Source organism: Anabrus simplex, chromosome 2 (assembly GCF_040414725.1).
Source record: "Anabrus simplex isolate iqAnaSimp1 chromosome 2, ASM4041472v1, whole genome shotgun sequence".
NCBI lineage: Eukaryota > Metazoa > Arthropoda > Insecta > Orthoptera > Tettigoniidae > Anabrus > Anabrus simplex.
This window is the reverse complement of record NC_090266.1, coordinates 707,833,044-707,847,949: the sequence shown is the minus strand read 5'-3', so window position 1 is coordinate 707,847,949 and position 14,906 is coordinate 707,833,044. Positions and strand designations below refer to the sequence as shown.

The following is a 14,906-nucleotide window of genomic DNA, read 5'->3' as shown; positions in this document are numbered from 1 at the left end:
AACAACTGTGTTGTATGTTACATGTTAACTAAAAGACAGAATATAGTCAAGTTCATTAATACTGCCTTTTTAGACAGAAAGAAATATAGTTGACATAGCTGAGTGGCTCAGATTATTGAACCACTGACTTTCTGTCCAAGGTGTCAAGTTTAAGTCTGCCTCTGTGCACTGGTATTTGAAGATGGTCAAATACGTCAGTTTCATGTTGGTAGATGTACAAGCATGCTAAAGAATTTCTGCAGAGCAACGTTACCATCATCTTGGCATGTCCATAAAAATAATTACTGGGGTGTAAAACCAATAACATTACAGTATTTCTCCGAATCTCTTGTGAAAAATCAAGGGTCGTCTTGCATTCGCGACTTAACAATAATGAGCACCACTGGCAGCTACCATGGTAACCACGCTGCTTCCCTTCACCCCCTGTGTGTGCATAAAACTCGACCTTCAACATCCGCGTCTTTATTAGGTCTATAGTCTACATCGCTAGCTGCGGCAACCGGTCGTACAGTGCCTCTGTGTAACATCACTGGTTCTCAGGAAATATTGAAGAGGGAATGATATTCTATTTGGCGGAAGGCAGACTTGCAGGGCGGGCGACCGGGCTAGCGACAATCCCTTGAATAGATTTTTAAAAAGTCCCTGTATAGGTCTCTACAAAAATGTTTCTCAAATCCGCAGAATGGCATCGAAACATGCAAGCCTTCGAATTATGAGAAAGGCCATGGCTACTCTGTGGCAGAGTTACAAGTTGTCTACTGTACCTGATACTTAGTAAAATTCACAGTTTTACAGACAGCAGGAATATTTTCATGATGGACCATCGTATAGTAAAGACACGTGGAACAGGTATTGCCGACAAATTTTCAACGGATTCTCTTTGATATTATGATGCCAATTTTAAGTTAATGGTTATATTAAACACGTGGGAATGAAAAATAATTGTGCAGCAGCAAGAAAATACAGTATAGCTAAAGCCATTGTTCCATGTTCGCGTGAAAAAAAGATAGCTTATAAATGTGTAATGTACAAAAAATGCATTCAGTGGCTCGCAACAAGCACGCTTTAAAGAATTTGAAGATGAAATTGTGAGGTATATGCGTGAAAAATGCATGGGCGGAATGGCTGTACCAAGGCGCAGTAAACTCATTTACCGTCAACGTCCTTGTCTTCATTATACATCGCTAGCTGCTGCAGTTGACTGAAGCCAGCAAGTGAGATGTGCACCTAGCAGCAGCCGGTTGTACCTGATGCTTAGTAAAAGTAACAGTTTCATAGACAGCAGGAATATTTTCATGATGGATCGTTGTATTGTAGAGAAGTGGAACAGGTATTGCTGGCAAATTTTCAACTGTTTGTCTTCTATATTATGATGCCAATTTTAATTTAATGGTTATTAAACTCGCGGATATGAAGAATAATTGTGCAGCCGCAAGTAAATATGGCATAATTAAAGCCATTGTTCCGTGTTGACTTGAAGACAAAGATAGTCTTAAAAAAACTGTACAAGAAAGGCATTCATATGATTTCACAAAGCACTTTTCAGGCCTGATTTTTTTTTTCTTTTTTTTCTTTTTTTTCTTTTTTGAGGGAAAAACTGGGGAGCAGTATGGCTGTAGAAGTGGAATATCTACAGTGGACCTAATCTGCAGCATGAGGCAATTAATGGAAAAGAATTGGAAATTTGGAAAGGTTCTGGTCATGATATTCATATATCTAACAAAGGCATACGATAGGGTTCCTAGGGTGAAGATGTGGGAAACCATGGGCAAAAAAGAGACTGTGTACACAAACTCTGGAAATGGTACAGGCAATGAACAAAATCTGTGTTAGCAGCATACAGCATACCTACTCAGTTTGGAAGGACAGAACAGTTTAGAAATGAAACTAGACTAAGATGGATATGGACGAAATTGTAAAGGAGACAAAGAAAGCTTATGGGAATAGAGAGATGAAGTTATTACTATATGCTGATAATATTGTGGTCTGGGAAACAAACAGCAAAGAAGTACAAGATTAGCTTGATGCACTGAACGATAAAATTGAAAAATATTGTATGAAAATCAGTGCAGAGAAAAGCAAAACCATGGTGATACCAAGAGGGGGAAGGCATTGTGAAAATTGGTGGCAAAAGCCTTAAAATTATTGACAGTTTCAAATACATAGGGAGTGAATTAATTCAGAATACAAGGCTCGACATGGAGATTAGCAGTAGGGTGCTGCAGGGCAATGCATTCTACCAGAGTATAAGAAGCGTTGTCTGGAATAACGATGTACCATGGAAGTGTAAAGAGATAATGTACAAAATGTATTTTGCACCCATATTGACCTATGCGGCTGAGACCTGGACAGTGACAAGTAGACAGGAGAGTAGAATTCAAGCCAGTGATAGTCCTGTATTGGCCTCTACAAAAACATTTCTCAGATCTGCAGAATAGCATCAAAACATGCAAGCCTTCGAATTATTAGAAAGGCCATGGCTACTCTGTGGCAGAGTTACAAGGTGTCTACTGTACCTGATACTTAGTGAAATTCATAGTTTTAAAGGCAGCAGGAATATTTTCGTGATGGATCGTAGTATGCTAAAGATACATGAAGAGGTATTGCCGGCAAATTTTCAACAGGTTTTCGTCGATATTATGATGCCAATTTTCAGTTAATGGTTATTAAACACTTGGAAATGTAGAATAATTATACAGCTGCAAGAAAATATTGCATAGGGCTAACTAAAGCCAATATTCGGCGAGCGTGAAGACAAATATAGCTAAAAAATGCGTACTATACAAAAAACGCATTCAGTGGCCTGCAACAAGGACGTTTTTATGAAGTTGAAGATGAAATTGTGAAGTGTGTGCATGAAAACCGCAAGGGCGGAATGGCCATACCGCGGATCAGTACTCTCGTTCGTTGACCTTCAACGTCCGCGATTAGGCCTATACATCTCTAGCCGCTGAAGTTGACCGAACCTGGCATGCGAGATGTGCGTGTAGCAGCTGGTTGTAGCTGACGCTGGATAAAAGTAACAGTTTTATAGACAGCAAGAATATTTTCCTGATGGATTGTAGTATTGTAGAGATGCGTGGAACATATATTGCCGGCAAATTTTAAACGGGTTCTCTTCGATATTATGATGCCAATTTTAAGTTAATGGTTATTAAACCTGCGGAAATAAAGAATAATTGTGCAGCCGCAAAAAATACGGCATAACCAAAGCCAATGTTTGGCGTTGGCGTGAAGACAAAGATATTGCAAGTTACTGATCTCATGTTTTAATCCATATTGAAATCTGTTATTTACAATAAGAAAGTTTTATTATGATCCACCTGTTCAGTACATTATAATGTTGTCACATTTAAAATATTTTCGTTAATTAAAAGTTATATGTGCAACATGTTTTGCCCCCCTTACAGAGCATCATCAGCCAAATCTGAATCTCGAAGAATGGTTATGTTCGTAAATAATTACTTAATATCTATTAAACCGTTTTTCACAAACTTAAACTTACTCTACTAGAATATCATAAAATACAGAATCTTTGGAGACATGCCTTAATAACTAGGAGATATACATTAAAATTGTGGAAGAATGAGTTGTTCAAAAATATTTAAAACAAATACTGTAGCATATGTCAAATCTTAGAAAGACATGAAATTCAATCTTAAGAGCTAAATTTAAAGATTTTCTTTGCAATGAGATCTGGTAAAGAAGTTTTTTATCCCTTGAGGATAAGAGTCTATAAGGATTCAATCCCTTTCAATCATGCATTGTTAGATCCATTATTTCAACGTACGGTTTCTGACGTCAACAAGAGCGTATTTATTCAACAGCATTCGCCAAGGTCAAATGACAACAAGTATTTAAATTTCATGAAGACCAACATTCATCCTGTCACAAGTTCAATTATCAAATTGACGAGATCTTTGAGTCCTTATAGACTCTTATCCACAAGGAATAAAAAATTTGTTACCAGATCTCATTGCAAAGAAAATCTTTAAATTTAGTTCTCAAGATTGAATTTCACATCTTTGTAAGATTTTAGACATGCTACTTGTTTTAAATAATTTAGAACAACTCATTCTTCCACAATTTTAATGTATCATTCCTATTAAGCCCATGTTATTAAGGCATGTCTTCAAAGATTCTGCATTTTATGATATTCTAGTAGAGTAAGTTTAAGTTTGTGAAAAACGGTTTAATAGTTCTTAAGTCATTATTTACGAACATAACCATTCTTCGAGATTCTGTAAGGGAGCGAAACATGTCCCACATATAACTTCTTAATTAATGAAAATATTTTAATTGTGACAACATTATAATGTATTGAACAGGTGGCATAATAAAACTTTGTTATTGAAAAAAAAAGTCTAAAAACGCATACTGTACAAGAAAGGCATTCATATGATTTTACAAAGTACTTTTTAAGTCTGATTTAATTTTTTGAAGGAAAAAGTGGAGGTCGTATTGCATTCAGGGTTGTCTCCGATGAAATTAAACATACACTTTCATGTAGTATCGGATTTCGAAAAATAACAAACAGGTAAGCTGTAGTGTAGATATCATCCACACAAACGCAAGTTTTGAACAAACTGATTGCTGTTTCATACCGATTTTAATGTGTATGGGAGTTTTCCTCAACTTTTACAAAAATCTGATATAACGAAATTCCGCTATAGCAAGTAAATTTTTCATTGTTATGAATTTTCTCTATAGCAGACTTCTACTGTATTTCAATTGCCGGGCTGAGTGGCTCAGACCGTTAAGGTGCTGGCCTTCTGACCCCAACTTGGCAGGTTCAATCCTGACTCAGTCTGGTGGTATTTGAAGGTGCTCAAATACATCAGCCTTGTGCTGCTAGATTTACTACTGGCATGTAAAATAACTCTTATGGAACAAAATTCCAGCACCTTGGCATCTCTGAAAACTGTAAAAGTAGTTAGTGGGACGTGAAGGAAATAACGTTATTATTCATTATTATTAAACATTTTAATTACGTTTTGAATGAAGCCTCCGTGGCTCAGGCGGCAGCGTCGGGCGCTCACCACTGAGTTCCGTGGTTCAGAGCGGAGGTGGGACAGGTTTTTCTCCGGGTACTGCGGTTTTCCCTGTCGTCTTTCATTCCAGCAACACTCAGAATGTTTGTAAGGATAGCATACACTGCTGTGCATAATTAGGACAGTAATTTACCAAGAGAAAAATATGGCTGTTTCTCCTTATTTCAGGATATTCTCCGGGAAGCTGGCTGTTTGTTTCGGCTCCAGAACCTTTTAAACTATCCCAAAACATCTGTACAGTTAGCAACGATTAAAGCCTTGGGGAACCTTTCACTTAACCAAGAAAACCAGAAGGAAATGAAAGTAAGTACATATTTTAATTTTCTTAAAATAGAGTTGTATTCCTAAGTGGTTGGCATCAGGAAAGGCATCCAACCCTAAAAATGGGCTAAATGGTTTCAAACTGCTGACTGCAGGTAATTGGGAAAGGCGAGGAAAAAAGGAGAGGTATTTCCTAAATATCACTTGATAGAATTTTCTGTGCTTTAGTTCTGTAGGTGCTTTCATTGTCCACACATGGATTTGTTTTTAAATTTTTGTAGTACAAAGTGCTGTATTTTACTGGGTTTATATTTTGCTACCGAGCTCGATAGCTGCAGTCGCTTAAGTGCGGCCAGTATCCAGTATTCAGGAGTTAGTAGGTTCGAACCCCGCTGTCGGCAGCCCTGAAAATGGTTTTCTGTGGTTTCCCATTTTCACAGCAGGCAAATCCTGGGGTTGTACCTTAATTAAGGCCATGGCCGCTTCCTTCCCACTCCTAGCCCTTTCCCATCCTATCGTCGCCATAAAACTATCTGTGTTGGTGCGACGTAAAGCAAGTAGTGAAAATGTATTTTGTTACAAGCCTAGCACCTCACTTACTAGGAGTACAATTTTGTTTGCTATGAAGAGCGTTCTCTATTTGAGTAAACAAAAGCTCAGATTCGAACTTCCTGAGCCGGGCTGAGTGGCTCAGACGGTTGAGGCGCTGGCCTTCTGACCCCAACTTGGCAGGTTCAATCCTGGCTCGGTCCGATGGTATTTTAAGGTGCCCAAATAAGTCGGCCTCATGTCGGTAGATTTACTGGCACGTAAAAGAACCCCTGTGGGTCTAAATTAACATTAACCAACTTCCTGAATGAGGGTAATTTGATTGCAACCCTTCCAACATTTGCTGCTTGTTCAGTAATGAACATTATATTAATATATATGGTGACGCTGTCCACCATTTTAATGTACGACCTTCGGCGGAGCGAGATAGCTAGCGAGCAACATCACCAAGATATGGCCCTGCCCTTCCCTCCATTACAGGCAGCCATTCAGAGACAACCCAGGCGCTCATTAATCAGCACATCTACTACCACTGCCATCACTATGTGCCTTCCAGTGGTGTACCAGATGATTCAACTTCCAGAGATTCCCAGGGGCTTCCACTCTCGCAGAGCATCTGGAAGGGGTGGCCTCCCTATAAAAGACAGGTGCGACTAGCTCGATTCGGTTCAGTGTGAGGTCAGAGAGTGAGAGCGAGGAGGGCTACAGTCACAGGTTCAGTGGAGTGCAGCTGAGAACAGTGTTGTGCAGGGTGTGTACTGCTGTGAATACCAGATCACCATGCTACAGTGTTGATGGAGTGCTGCATGTGAACTGACAAACAGTGCAACTGAGTGACAAGGGACAACAGTGTAGCTGTGTGATCTGGGACAAAAGAAGACCACTGTGATTATAAATGTAAGATTGCATGCACGCGCGTAAACTGTGATGTGTACGACCACTATTGTAGTACAGTGGTACTGTGTACAGAGAACTGCCGTAGGGTCCAAGTGACAGTTGCAGAAATGACCATAGTGTAATTGTTTCAGGTTGTGTCAGAGCGAATAACTTACGAATGTGTACCTGTGTAAATGTATAACCATTAGTGTTAGTTAATAACTCTTCGAGTAAACGCTGTTATAGGATATAAACTTCATGGTTTTGATCCGTATTGAATTGTGATCACAAAAATAACTAATAATAATAGTCGTGTATGATGACCTCTTAGAAGTCATTCATTGTCCCTTGTACTTGATAGCGTGTTTCAGTCATGTTAGTGTTTCCGTGTATTGTATAAGCATGATAATCTCTCCAAATTGTTCCTGCTTACTTCCTCCACTGTGTTCTCTCTGAACACAATATTACTCAACATAATTCTGATGCTATGTAGTGAGATTGGTAGGACTCTTACCTCCTGTGCTGATGGTTGGACTTTGAATGCCCAAACAGTCAGTCAAGATTTAGGAATGATTACAGTAAATACAGACAAGCAGGCAAGCCCCTGGAAGTAGTGGAAACGTTTAAATACCTGGGGAGTGTATTAATGGAGAATGCTCGACTGGATGCTGAGATTAGTAAAAGGATTCAAGCTGGAAGTTGTTTCTATCATAGTGTAAGAAACATGTTATGGGACAAAGATGTGCCAACGGAAGCAAAGGATACTATGTACAAGATGTATTACGTACCCATAACAACTTACGGAGCAGAAACTTGGACAATGACAAAGAAGGATGAGAGTCGAATACAGGCAGCCGAAATGAAGTTCTTGAGGAGCATGATACAGAAGAGTAGAAGAGACAAAATAAGGAATGAGAAAATCCGGGAAGAAATTGGAGTGGAAAAAATTAATGATAGAATAGAGAAGAGCCGACTAAGATGGTTTGGGCACATAAAGCGAATGAGCGACGAAAGAATGCCGAAAAAGGTGATGGAAATGCAAATCCAAGGAAGGAGAGGCCCTGGACGACCACGATTGAGATGGAAGGATACCATCCAACGCAGCATTATAGAAAGAAACCTGGACTGGGACACAGTGTTGGAGGAGGAGTGGTGGAAAGACCGAAGAAAGTGGAGAGGAACCATATTTGCCCCTACCCGGCTACAGCTGGATAAAGGGAAATGATGATGATGATGATGATACAGTAAATACAAGAGACCTGTGTCAGTTGGGTGTTGACACAGAAATTTTGCTTATGACTGATAGTAGTTAAGGAAACTTTAACTGTTGTTGGTTTTTTTTTATTTCTATTATTTTTTATTTTTTTAAATACTTTATTTGGGGCCGCCTCTGGACCGTTGTGCATGTACCTTAGCTGAGTTGTTGTCACCGTTTGATGCTTCAGGTGATCTTGATGATGGGTTTGGTGGCTGCTTTCTGGTAGGTAGCTTGAGCTTTCCTGTTGACCAGCTAATCCTTCATTATTATTTTATGAACTCTAGCCTGCATTTCTCATACCATTTATTGTCTCATTGTAGTTACCTTCTATAAGGGGCATTGAGAAGGCTCTGGTTTTTATGAGTGATGGCGATAATAATAATAATAATAATAATTATTATTATTATTATTATTATTATTATTATTATTATTATTATTGAGTTGATATTGTGGCTGTTGGAATTATGACTAGTTTTGCTCCAGTATATTCATCATGGGGGGTGCGCACCTGTGAGCTTACACTCGTGAGATAGTGGGTTCGAACCTCACTCTTGGCAGCCCCGAAGATGGTTTTCCTTGGTTTCCCATTTTTACTCCAGGCAAATGCTGGGGCTGTACGTTAATTAAGGCCACAGCCACTTCCTTCCCACTCCTAGCCCTTTCCTATCCCATCATTGCCATAAGACCTACCTGTGTTGGTGCGACGTAAAGCAACTTGTAATCATCATGGAAAAATTAAGATTTTTTATGAGAGACTGATTGATGTAGCAAATAAAAACTGAGAGAGATAGATGATTGTGTCTTTAAGAGCCTAACCTCAAGTTATTTTGTTTCGTACATGGTTCTGCTTTCTTAAAGGATTTTGGCAGCGCTGATAAATGAGAGGCTCAGAATAGGAAAGATAGTGCATGTGTCCTCATCCCACAATCTCCAGAATGCAAGCTTACTGCTTCTCAACCTGTGCTACATAACCAACTCGCTCATAGATGTGCCATTCCTATAGGACATCTCAGTATCATAGTTTATAAAAATTAGCACTCGTACAGTATTACTGGGCCATTGTTGCAAAACTGGTGGTCATAGCCTTGAAATTGTTGAGTTTCAAATACCTAGTGAGTGAATTAATGCAGAATACAAGGTTGGACATGGAGGTTAGCAAAAGGGTGCAACAGGCCAATGCATTCTACCAGAGTATAAGGAACCTTGTCTGGAATAAGGAAGTACCATGGAAGTGAAAAGAGATAATGTACAAAATGTACTGTGCAACCATATTGACCTATGCGGCTGAGACCTAGACAGTGACAACTAGGAAGGAGAGTATAATTGAAGCCAGCAAAATGAGTACCTAAGTAGTACGATAGGAAGGAAGGACAGGTTGAAATGAAGATGTGAGAAAGGAACTCGGAATGGAAAAGCTAAACGAGAAAATTGATAGGAGTAAACTAAGATGGTCTGGGCATGTAAAGAGGATGGAGGATAAAAGAATACCAAAACAGATGATGGAGATGAGGTTTGAGGGAAAGAAAGAAAGAGGGAGACCTAGAAAAAAGGTGGATTGACTCAATAAAGAGCAGTGCAAGAAGAAGAAACCTGGACTTGGACAAAATTATGGAAGAGGAATGGTTGAAGGAGAGAGGAATGTTGAGAAGTGCCATAGATGCTCTGACCTGGCAGGAACTGGATAATGGGAAAGGAAGAGGATGATGGTGTCGCAAACCATCTGCATGAAACCAGATTTCTTCTACAGTATTCAATTTCGAGTGTCTGTCTCAACAAATAAAGAAATGATGAAACTATTGTCGAAGCCTTGGCCTCTCCGAAAACTGTAAAAGTAGTTAGTGGGACGTAAAGCAAATAACATTATTATTAAATGATATAGAATTAATTTCCTCAGTGATATTTGTAGTGTTATCAATTTCATAGTTTTTCATGCTGCTGCAGTTGTAGAACTTCATAAGGTTAAGTTAGGTTAGGTGACGCTGTTTGAATAAGAAAACTGAAGCATTAATGCGACCTTCGGTATAGTTTTCTCGCCATGTGCCCTTGCAAGCTCTCTCATTGACATTCGAAGGCGATGTTGGAGTCGATCAGTAATACACATCAACTGGTGTTCCGTAAAGAATATTAGAAATGAAAGAGGAGAACACGTTTTCATAACAAATATGTAAATAACATGGTCAATAACAGTCGTTAACTCGTTAGAAATAAATGATGAATAAACAATCGCTTAATTTTTATACTCATCATCATCATCATCAATGTCCCACTCGAGTTGCCCGGGTGTGGTTAACAAGCCTCCTCCACTCCTTTCTGTCCTTCCACTTTTCCTGCTCCATTACTTCCGCTACATCCAATCCAGCTTTTCTAATGTCCTTCCAAATCTGATCCATCCAACTTCTTCTCGGTCCTCCAACTGGTCTCTCTCCCTTAACTTCTCTTTCCAATTCCCTTCTTGCTACCCAGTCCTTTCCCATTCTTTTTATGAAGGCTTTTTTTTTTTCAACCTTCGATCGTGCAGGTAAAGAACCACACAAGCTGTGGGAACTATTCGCGCATGGAAGGTGACTGCACAAGTCCTCCCCTCTACCCGTGGTCACAGCCAACTTCCTCACACCAGTGTGAGCCAAGGTATTGGCACGGAAACATGGCCGCTACTATTGACGCTGTGAGGTGCATAGTGTGATACGTTTCCTTCAAGCAGAAGGGAATAGTGCAGCTGACATTCATCGACGAATGAGTCGAGTATACGGTCCAAACGTTATGAGTGATGGTGTTGTGCGTGAATGGTGCAGGAAGTTCAAAGAAGGCCGGACGATGTTCACGATGAAGGGGGGCAAGGACGCAAGTCTGTTGCTACAGATGACATTGTTCACGAAATTGACCAAGAGGTTCGCAAGAAGCGAAGGTTTACCGTAATCGAGTTGTGTGAGAAATTTCCTGCAGTTTCAAGGTCATCTGTTTACAAGATCCTAATAGAACACCTGCGCTACAGGAAATTGTGCGCCCAATGGGTTCCGAAGATGTTGTCTGATGACCACAAAAGTCGCCAGATGGCAGCAGTGTTAACGTTTCTTACCCGTTATGAGGCTGAAGTTGGCGATTTGTTGAAGAAAATTGTGACTGGCGATGAGACTTGGGTTTCGTACGTCACCACCGAAACAAAACAACAATCACGTCAATGGATGCACACGCACTCACCAAACAAACCGAAGAAGTTTAAGCAAACCTTCAACGACAGGAAGATGATGGCTACAGTCTTTTGGGACCAAAAAGGTGTGTTGCTTGTTGAGTTCATGGAACGGGGGTCTACGATCATTGCAGCTGTTTATTGTCAGACTTTACGATGACTGCGGAGGGCCATACAGAACAAGCGACGAGGCATGCTGACGTCTGGAATCCTCTTCATTCATGACAACACATGCCCTCACAGTGCTCGTGTCACCCAACAACTTCTGCAGGAGGAATTTCGGTGGTACGTTTTTGACCACCCACCGTACAGTCCCGATTTAGTGCCGAGTGACTTCCACCTCTTCCCGGGACTGAAAAAGTGGCTGAGAGGGCAGAGGTTCCAGGAGGATGAAGATCTTCAAACCAACGTTCGGGCGTATCTGAACTCACTGGCGGCAACGTACTCTGCAGAGGGGATCGAAAAGCTTGTCCACAGGTATGACAAATGCCTCTAACCTTCATGGTGATTATGTTGAAAAGTAACCGCATTTGTACCTAACATTTGGTAATAAATTCATTTGGATACGTACACTTGTCTTTCATTTATGACCCTCCGGAGGTTGAAAAAAAACACCTTCGTACATGTCCGAACCATCTGTCTTGCTTTCTGTATCTTCTGTACTAATGGTTCTATATTTAGCTCTTCTCTGCTTTTAATATTTTGAATTCTATCTCTTCTTGTCTTTTTAACCAATGTTCTTAAAAATTTCATTTTTACTGCTTGGATCTTACTATCTTGTCTCTTATTAGTTACCAGCATTTCTAGTCCGTATGTTACAATTGGTATGAAATACTGTTTATATAATGTTAATTTCATTCTCTTGGGTACTTTGTCATCCCATAAAAGCTCTCCGACTTGATAAAATGTTGTATCTTTACTTAGTTTGTTATTAATTTCGGGGTTGATTTCATTACTTCCATTAATAATGCTACCCAGATATGTAAACTGTTCTACATTCTCTAACCGTTCTCCGTCTATGTTCACTTGGCTTCTCTTTTTCTCTTTTCCACAGTGCATGATTACAGTTTTCTTTTTACTAATTACCATTCCAAACTCCTTCAGTTTTCATTCCAAACATCCACTGTTCTTTGTATTTCCTTTTCTCCCTTTCCCAAAATCACCACATCATCTGCAAATACCAAAGCATTCACTTCATCACTACTAATACTCCGTTTTGCATGTTTTGTGATTTCATCCATCAATATACGAGGTTCGAGTCGTAAGTCATGGCAACTCTTTTTTTTTTGTCGCGAACAGGAGACAACACGGAAAATCTAAGATATGCATTTGGAAATATAGGGCACGTACTTATGCATAATGCCTGCAGACAAATTCTGACTTCAGGAGATTATCGTAGGAAAGTGACAGAACACAGGCCATTGGTAAACATTGTTTTATTATGGTATAGGCAGCAAATACACCAGACTATGTACAAAGGACAGGTCTCCACTCGCTACAGACCTTTGAAATAATCCCCCAAGGTTTTCACTGTGCGTTGCCAGCAGTGGGGCAGGCGCTGAATACCATTTGCTGAATGTGTATCGCTAACGTGTAACACCTCTCTCCGAAATGCTGTTATGATGTCCTCTTTGTAAGCAAACCGTTACCCACCTAAGGCTTCCCGCAGCTCTGCATGGCATTGGCGTGCATTTCTGCCGCGGAGAACTGCTATTTTAATATACACTCTGCTTGTTGACTCGCTCACTCACTCACTGAAATTGGGAGCATGCTTAGACCCACACCGTTGTTTACATACACCATCTAGTGGCATCATACGCAAGTACATACCGTACATTTCCAAATGCATATCTTAGATTTTCCGTGTTGTCTCCTGTTCGCAAGAAAAAAAATAGTTGCCATGACTTACGACTTGACCTACGTAATAAACAATATTGGCGAGAGTTCACTTCCTTGCATGAGACCTTTTTTTTGTATAAAATGTTTGTCACCACTCCCCACTTGTACACTGCTTTACTGTCATGATACAACATTTTTATCTTGTTAATTAATGATTTTGATACATTCCTTTTCAGTAGGCATTCCCATACATGTTTTCTCTTAACTGTATCGTAAGCTTTTTCCAAATCCAAAAATACGAAGATGATTTTCTTGTTCTCCAACTTTTTGTTCATTTTGTGATCTTTCCTACTTTTAAAAACACCACTAAAACTTATTTGTTTACTAATGTTATTCCACGCCATCTTTCCACTGACAGCTCGGAACATACCACTTAACTGATATAACAACAATAAGTGGTTTTATTAATTTAACCACCAAATCAATACATCAAACACAGACAATTAGGATCTTTTCCTTGTTAAATTGTTCATTTACATGTTGTTTAAAATATGGTACATATTTCACCTTAATGTTGTAGACATCATCAGACATGATTTGACCTTAAAATAAAATCAGGCACCTGATTGACTAATGAACTAATGCTAAAATAAGGCTATATTATAAAGAGCCTTGAAAGGTCTTGAATAAGAAATTAATATGTGGTAAAAAGCCATTACATTGGTGGCTTTTAAAGGCTTGTGACTGTGAGTAAAATGAATTATGCAAAGGTTGATTATGAACTAGTGATAAAAGTTAATATGTAGTAATGTTGATTAACAATTTGTTTAAAACGGAGAAACATTCCAAATTATCAAATCAAATGTTGTATTTTTAAAACGTGATGATAAACATTAACAATTTAAAATATCATTGAATGACTGAAGAATGAATATTTGTTTACGTAAGGTAAATGTCATTAGCATATGGTATAATATATTTCACTGTAGAGGCGCGCGGCTGTGAGCTTGCATCCGGGAGATAGTAGGTTCGAATCCCACTATCGGCAGCCCTGAAGATGGTTTTCCGTGGTTTCCCATTTTCACACCAGGCAAATGCTGGGGCTGTACCTTAATTACGGCCACGGCCGCTTCCTTCCAACTCCTAGGCCTTTCCTATCCTATCGTCGCCATAAGACCTATCTGTGTCGGTGCGACGTAAAGCCCCTAGCAAAAAAAAATATATATATTTCACTTTAATGATGATGTGTTAACAGGTAGGTCCTAGTTGATATTTAAAATTGATGTTGGGCTCCTTTGGACCATCTCATTTGATGTGATATTTTGGCGTTAATACGAATTGTAGGTTTTGTTGACATGCTGGTCGGAAGGGGCGATAGAGTTGAGTATGGCTAAGCATGATGATGTTGATTCAAAGATGAAGTCTCTTGGCTTTCAGTGAGATTAACTTGTTGTATTATGTTTTAAGCCTTGAGCAGACCTCTAGGTGCTATTCGACAGAAGTAGGCTATGTGCCGGCACTGGGTTTCACCTTCTCCCTTCCTATCATATATCACGTCATTCATTTCATCTCATTAACTCTTGTGATGAGGTTGACATCAGGAAGGGCATCCAGTTGCTACAAAGATTCATCTCGCTTCAAAGCCGACCCCATAGAGAAACGGGGCAAGTGTTGGACATACACAGATATCATATCACTTGTAAAAACATACCATACAGTTTCACCTCACCTCATCTGGAAACGGGATTAAGGAGTAGTCATACACAAATATAACATCAACAAGAATTGGAAATATTCAAGCTCATTAGTGGTCTTCAATTGTGAAATTAACACAGTTTTGCCCCAGTATGATTGCAATAGGGTTGCCACCCATCCAGGTTGCCCT

At 39.5% G+C, this 14,906-nt stretch overlaps 1 protein-coding gene across 4 annotated transcripts in view; it reads left to right on the top strand.

Annotated features, from left to right (window-relative positions):
- The window catches only part of LOC136864388 (armadillo repeat-containing protein 10), a 194,326-nt gene that overhangs the window by 107,640 nt on the left and 71,780 nt on the right, over positions 1-14,906 (top strand). For all 4 annotated transcript variants that reach the window (XM_067141321.2, XM_067141322.2, XM_067141323.2 and 1 more), the window contains exon 5: positions 5,220-5,354. In XM_067141321.2, the coding sequence (XP_066997422.1) occupies positions 5,220-5,354 (135 nt within the window). The remainder of the gene's footprint in view (positions 1-5,219; positions 5,355-14,906) is intronic.